This window comes from Plasmodium fragile, assembly GCF_000956335.1.
Source record: "Plasmodium fragile strain nilgiri unplaced genomic scaffold supercont1.184, whole genome shotgun sequence".
NCBI lineage: Eukaryota > Apicomplexa > Aconoidasida > Haemosporida > Plasmodiidae > Plasmodium > Plasmodium fragile.
Genome location: NW_012192764.1, coordinates 1 through 7,466, shown reverse-complemented (window position 1 = coordinate 7,466; position 7,466 = coordinate 1). Strand labels below are relative to the sequence as shown.

The 7,466-nt window shown below is 40.6% G+C and overlaps 2 protein-coding genes across 2 annotated transcripts; both read left to right on the top strand.

Annotated features, from left to right (window-relative positions):
- Positions 1–1,510: 1,510 nt before the first annotated feature.
- Positions 1,511–3,367, top strand: AK88_05625 (uncharacterized protein; the record flags this gene model as incomplete). The annotated part of the gene is made up of 1 exon (XM_012483227.1): positions 1,511–3,367. The coding sequence occupies one exon, from the start codon at positions 1,511–1,513 to the stop codon at positions 3,365–3,367; it is 1,857 nt and encodes a 618-aa protein (XP_012338650.1).
- A 1,642-nt stretch (positions 3,368–5,009) lies between these two features.
- Positions 5,010–7,156, top strand: AK88_05624 (uncharacterized protein; the record flags this gene model as incomplete). Its single annotated transcript, XM_012483226.1, has 9 exons — positions 5,010–5,102; positions 5,211–5,270; positions 5,404–5,475; positions 5,649–5,734; positions 5,930–6,092; positions 6,214–6,379; positions 6,609–6,651; positions 6,772–6,933; positions 7,051–7,156. Coding segments are annotated over 9 exons (951 nt in total), but the record flags the coding sequence as incomplete, so codon positions are not given.
- Positions 7,157–7,466: the final 310 nt, after the last annotated feature.

Below are 7,466 nucleotides of genomic sequence, written 5' to 3'. Positions count from 1 at the left end.
ATCCTCTTAGTTGAGAGGCGATTCCCATTTTGTGATGAAGAGGCAGTGAGCAGTACATTTTGCAGCACTCTTCGTAACGCCGCCCCTCCCCCCTTTTCCACCACTTTGCCTTTTTTTTTTTTTTTTTTCTTTTTTTCCACCCTCCCCGCACTTGCGCGTCGTGCGAGTGCCTCTTTTTTCCGCGCGCATAGCAAGAAAGAGGCAGTTATCGGGTTAGCGCTGGATCGGATGAGTCGCCAATCGGTGTGCTACGTAACCTGCGGACCCGCTTAACACTTGGGGAGTCTTCAATTCGTGGAGAGCCCTTTTTTTTCAAGGAGGCGCTCTTGGACGCGCGCGGAAACGCAACCCAGCCGTTCAAGCACACATATATGCATCATTACATCAGTGTGCCACTTGTGCACGTACTCCTTTTCCCTCTACCCGTCTGTCCTACCCCCATGTAGGCACCTGTTTCCTGATTTATACTTGTAACAAAATAATTATTCATGGACGCTTTGTAGGCGCTGCGTTGATAACACCTTTGTTTAACTTTAACTCAGATAAGGAAATTTCCTTTTTAATGCAATAAAATTTCTTTTTTTTTTTTTGTCCTTTTTTTGAAGTCTAAGCGTTTATTTCCCCCCCCCCCCCACGGTGCACATGTATGTTGCTTTAACCGGTAGGTTTTGGTCTTCTCCATCACCTATGCTTTATGTGTATGATACGAGGGTATGTGTAAATAATAAAGTAGAATGTACGGGCATGTTTCGTCCTACTTACTAATCGGAATGCTAAGAAAGAGGGATGGGTGGAACGCGGACATGAGCCGACAAAAACAACGAAACGGAGTTTTACACGTAACGCCCTCTCATCTGCAGAGTTGCGGTGCGGAAAGCAGATAACAGACCAAAGGTTATAATGTGCAATGCTTTGGACGCAACTCGCTGGGCTGACCTGTAGAGGTTAGGCCAATCGTCATGATCTAGAACGTTTCCCGTCGCTTCACCTGGTGGAAGTGGGCACCAGCAAGGTAGCCTCAAATCTTAAATGCCTCCTTTTTTGCGCGTGAAATGGCGAAGCGGTAATATTATTTCTAGTACACCGTTGCCACAGCGCAAAATATTTACGAATAACCAAATGATTAAGAACAAAATTGTACACGCGGGGCGAATCAACGTGTGCTTTCTCATCTGTAACTCCCTGCGCGTGACCACCGGAAAATGTGTTGCCTATTGAAGGGACGCAAAAAAAAAAAAACAAAAGGCTCATTTAGTTGTTCCACCCGCAAGTGCAACATCGTGGAGCGGGCTTTAAAACAGGTTTTTTTTTTTTTTTTTTTGCCCAAATCTGATTAAATAAAATTGCCATGCAAAGTGATATATATACGTGTTGGTAAAGCAAACCAACTGGGACAAATAATCAATGGGATAAATAGCCGTCATCATATCTGCATAATAATGATCCTTTTCCCATTTTTGAGTTTCCCTATTTGCATGCTTCACACCCATGTAGCAGTTCCCCCGCCGAGATGAGTACAATGAATTGTGCCACTCTGTATGGATACGAGCTGGCTAGCCAAATTGACCAGTTGGTGATGCGAAAAATTGCAAATGAGAAGATTCAAGTTGGGGAAAATAAAAATTGGCCACAACAAAAAACGTTATTTATTATTTACTCAAAGAACATATCCACCTATTCATACCTGCACATTATTCTGAAAAAGAGTTTGTTCCTAAGTGCAGATATTACGTTTGTGCTCATCCGAGTCCACAAGGGCTGCAACGAAAAGAGGTTAATCAATTTAATAAAAAAAATAAATACACGAGGAAAGAACACCTGGCTCATAATTCTCTCTCCGTTGTCTCGTCACATAAACAAGTGTTACATTTCTACTTTCATTACAGAAGAGAAAGATGTAGATCGATCTAATTGTGCACTCATGTGGAAGTTATTGTTCCGTGGTAGTAGGAGTAGTACTTGTGGGGGAGATGCCCATAATGACGGATGCATGACTCTTGTCCCGCCGATCCCCCTTGCACATCCGCCTCCGTATTTATATACACAAAGTGATGAAGCTTTCCTGCTCTGTCTTCTTTACATTTTGCACCTTCGCATGATAAAAAAGAGTGAGTATATCTGGACGAACGCTATTGCAAATGCGACGATACGGAAGGAAAAGACAGTTGAGGGAGACTCGCAAAACGTGAGTGACCCTACGGAGGGGAATTACCCGAGCAGGGATAACACCCTACCTAGTAACCTTTGCAGCGACGTCAAACATATTAATAATGTAAGCCCAGAAATTCACAACTACCTGAGGAGTAGCACCAAATATAATCTCCCATGTTGTGTCCACGCCGTCCTCCTCTTCTTGAAATATTATCAAATACATGTGAAGGGGAAGAATGTGTTGATTCTGAGTAGCAACATAAATATTTTCCTATCCCTATTTGCCTGTTTTTTTCGAAATGAAATTTCGACGACGGTTTATGATCCGCTGCGGGGGGAGGTTCTGTGTAGGTACAGTGAAGAGGAAAACAAGTGCTACCTACGCACCAGTAACCTAGGAAAGCTACACATAAGAAACAAAACCGATTTTAAAAACAAGTGCACAATTTTCTCCAACTCGTATGTAGCTACCATTAAGGGGTACACAAAAATTACGCACCAAGATTTATCAACACTAAGCAAGAATATCGATAGAAGGATTGTAAAAAAGGCAGATGTCATAATAATAGCAATAGGTTGTCCTTACATTTTAAAAAAAAAAAATATTAAACAAGGCGCAATTGTTTTAGACTTCGGAATCAATTTGGTCCCCCCTCGAGGTAGGCACATGGATAGTAGGGTGACCTCCCTTTGCGATTCCTCCGTCAGAAATAAGAGAGTGGACATGGAAAAGGGGCCACCAAAAGTGGAGGAAGGGAATTTCCCTTGTAGAAGGGGATTCTTCCAGCGTGCCAAATACAAGAAGGGGGCAAATTACAACACGCTGCAAAATCGCAAAGGTTTGGTGAAACATATATGCTTAAGTTGTTCCCGCATTGGTAAAACTGCCACATGTGAGAATTTCTTTGGTGAGGAAACCACCAGAGTGAAAAGAGAAGGTACTTCTCCATCTCACTCTTATAACGATTGTCCGATTTGTCCGCCCAGTGGAGGGATAAAGAGGGCCCACAACAAATTCCATAAAATAATTCCCCTGAAAAGCCGCAACTCCAAAATTAAATTCGCCAATGGTTTAGCCAAGTGTTTGCACAATTACGCAATTGTTGGTGACGTGGATGCGAACTGTAAGCAGAAGTGCGCACTCGTTTCGAGTGTACCCGGGGGGCTGGGCCTCATCACCACATCCATGCTCTTTTATAATTTGTACTTCAACTGAGGTCTGACGCGGTGTACAATGTCGCTGGACTATGTATGTGGAGGCAAAGTGTGCCCATCAACACGTCAACCCGTCAGGTTCCTTCGTTACCGCGTTTGTCAAACAAACTACTCCCTTTGTTGCAAATCCAACAAGGAGCATCCCTCAATGGCCGGTCCACCCAACCGACCAAAACACGTATATCTTTTTTTAATTTTTTTTTGTTTGTGTGTCTCCCTTTTTTGTTTATACTTTCCTCTAACTTACGAATTATGGAATGCATCCCCCTTGTTTCGGTAAAATTTGTCCACGTGGATGATTAGAGTACAGGTGAGAATTCCCTTACACCAGTAGATTGAGCGCGGAGTGAATTGCACTCCGCTGAAATGGTGGTCTTTTTTCCGTGGACAAGTTGCAGTTAGTGCAAAAAATGTTACTGCATGTGGTTCTACTTGAGGGGTTATCCCCGTTTCGAATGAAGGGCACTCAAAAATTAATGTGTGCGCTGAATAGTGGAACCTTGTCCGCGCAGGTTGTCACAGCTAATGTGGAGAGTTCCCCCCCTTTTAATTATTTTGACCGATGTAGCTCTATGCATATACTGTTCTGCGGAAAGAAGGGAATTAAAGGGGTTGGCACTGCCTCGTGGGAAGACAACACATTTTTTTTTACGAAATGGAAATTTGGTATTCCTAGAAAGAGGTAAGAAGGAAACCCTTTTGCTATTGTTAAAAATTGCCAAAGTTGCGACACCTGTATGCACAATTAAGGCAAAAAAAAAAAAAATAAATAACATTTATTTGTGTAGTCTCTTTTGAGCGTGGGAGAACATTCATTTGGCAAAACAATAAATAAACAAATGCCTGCGGGTGGAAGATCATGCGAATGGAAGATCACTAAGACAGGTAGGCGTCATATCTGTCATGTGAGTTGTGTAAGTTAACAGCAATCGATTAAAATAGCGCTAAGTTGGGAACCCTAGCGTTACTCCATCATACGGGGGTGATTCTCCCATTTAGTAGGAGAAAGCGAACGGTATTACATTTTTACACAAATTTGTTCTCTTTTTTTCTGCATCTATTTCATTAACCACCCCTCGCAGCATCTCCGTGGAGGGTTCCAAAAATGGGAAGCAAAATAAGCACAAAGACATGGCGTACCCTAGAGAAAACAAAAAAAAAAAAAAAAAATGAGCACCGGGCTGTGCTTCTCCCTATTTAAGTACTCCCTTCAGAACGATTTTTCCGTTTCGCAGGAGTTCCTTTCCGCCAATCTCGATAGCATTGTTGTTCGCCTTTTGAATAGTATCTAATTTGCCCTGTCTTGGAGGATGCCTCCGTTTTTTTTTGGGTTTTTTTTTTGTGCATTTATGATTGTACAAGTGCGTTTTTTTTTTTTTTTTCCATCCTTAAAATTTAATTTCGCTTTTTTTTTTTCGCACATGGAGGAATACGCCTAGCGCTGCACGAAACGTAGCGTGGCTCCTTACCGGTTTTTTGTATTGGCACATCTGGAGAATGTATTGTTCTCATACATGAGTGTATCGTAAAATTATACACATGCATATGTCGCCTGTACAGTATACGCACACCTGTTGTCTGCAAGCGCGCTGACACATTTGTTAAATAAAAAAAAAAAAAAGAAAGAAAGAAAAGAAAACGAAATGAACCTGAGTCGAAACATTTTGTCTAAATTAAAAAAAAAGAAAAAAAAGGACAATGAGTTGCTAAATGAAGACCTGAATAAAATTGAGGAGGTACCTCCCTTTTTTTGTAGCTTCTTCAAGTGGCAACCATCACGGCATTTTCTTTCGCTTCATCGAGGTGTCCACTTCCCCACATTGTATTTTCCTTTCCAAACGCAGAAATGGATCAGAGAGGATAATGAAATAACCGAAGAAATGGCGACGTCGGCCAAAAGAGAAGTAAAAAAAAAAATATATATTTATATTTCATTTTGTTCCATCTACCACAAAAGTATGGAACAACTGATTACGCTGAAGTAGTTATCTACATTTCGTGTGCATTTTTTTTTTTGTTGCCCCTTTTTTTGGAAAGGAAGTTTTAGAATTTATTCAAAATCAGGATGAATTTAAAAACATAAAAAAGTTGTCTTCTGATGAAAGTGAAGTAAATGTGCCAAAGGGAATTAAAAAAAAAAAAAAAAAAAGTCGCCAACAAATGGAGTCTCAAAGGATGTGATGTCGTTATGCCATCTGTCCTCAAAAACGTGCTTGCGACTAAGGGAGGCCCCAAACGCGCTTTATTTATTTATACATATTTTTTCTCATTTTTATTGACAGACATGTGAAAAAAAGAAAAAAACGAGAATTATAAAAAACGATAAAGATCTGCTAAAAGAGTTGGAAAAACAGATTGACGAGAAAAAGTTGGTGAAAAAAAAAAAAAAAACATCTCCAAATAGTTACCAACAAGTGTCGTATCCATTTGTCTTTCTAACATCGTGTGTCTGTGTTGTGCATAGCCCGGTGTGTATTTGTAACAAAAATGGTCTCCTTTTTTTTTTTTTTTTTTTTGTGATATTCTCTCCTCTTCCACACCTCCTACATGTCTATATTTTCAGGCTGGAAAAAGAAAAGCTGAACAAGGAAAACCAGAAGAGGGAAGAAATTGAAACTTTGTATATGACAGAAATTGAACAAAAGCAAAAGGAGGAAGAAAAAAATATAATTTTGAAGAACAAGGAAAGCGCACTTATAATAAAAAATCAAATTCAGGAAAATTTCGTACGCAAAAAAGGGGAATACAGCGGGGGGTGTAAATTGGTCTACACGTGACACCGCGCTTGGATATGCATAAGCCTTCTCATTTGTCATAATATGTTTTTTTCCTTTTTTGTCTCAACAGCTGAGGAAGCAGGAGGAAGAGAGAATGAAAATAATCGAGGGGAAACTGATGCAAAAGCAGTTTGAAAAAAATAAAGTCGAAGAATTGGAGAAGAAGAAAGAAAAAGTGAAAGAGCAACGCGCCCTGTGCAGTTACATGCTTGAGAGCAACAACAAGCACATTGAAGGTAACGGTCAAAAGGCGCAAAAAGTATAAGGACACATGTGGATAAGACAGGGCACGCATTAGAGTAGTTGGAAGATAGGTGCCCATCGCAATTGTGTGTCGTCCTCGCGAAAAGGGGCACAGACACCACCAATGAAGGGGCAAAAATTAGTGCCACACAACACGTGAGCTTTACGCGCATACATGCCGACGCACACATTTATGCGTACCATTTTTGCCCATTTGCACAGCCCTGAACGAGCAGAAAAAGGAGGAGAAGAGGAAGGATGCCGAGTATAAAAAAAGAGGACCATTCGAAAAAGCAGTCGAAAAAAAATTTTGCAAAAAACTTGTTCATTTTAACGCGCGCAAAATGGACATGGACGGATTTGTCTTTTCCCCCCCTTAACGCAGATTCGTCAAATACCAGGAAGAAAAGGCAACGAGAGAAAAGGAATACGAAGAAAAAGTTAAGCGAGAAAAGGAAGAAAAAGAAAGGGAAGTCCACGAAATACGAATGAAGCAGAAAAAAAATATCGAACTACAAGCGCACTTTGACGAAATACAAGCCCTGAAGTATGGACAGATAATATTCCCATTCACAGAGATACAACCGAAATGATAATATGGTTCTTGTACACCTATAGTTGCACAAATGGTTGGTAACGTTTTTTTTTAAATTTCCCTTTGAAGGTGGCAAAAGGAAGCCAAACGGAAGGAGGAGAAAACAAGACTTTTGGAGGAAGAGAAAAAGAAAGAAAAAATAGAGGAATTAAAAAAAGCCAGAATAGTTGCAATGGTTAGCACACACTTCTGTTGGAGGGATTCCACGTGCGGGGTCATCGCACAACTTGGCCTCGCGTTACGACGTGATTATACGTTGGCTGGAATGCTGTTGCTACGGTGTCTTCCTCCCCGATCACCTACGCAGCTTTCCGCGTCTTATTATTTTTACGCGCGAACAAATTCCATTTTTAAATACAAAAAAAAAAAAAAATAACCTTTGCAGGAGCTGAAGAAGAAAAAAAAATTGGAGCTAATAGAGGAAGGCAAAATGGAGGCCGAAAATTCCAAAAAAATATTCCAACTCCATGTAATAATTTAAGAAA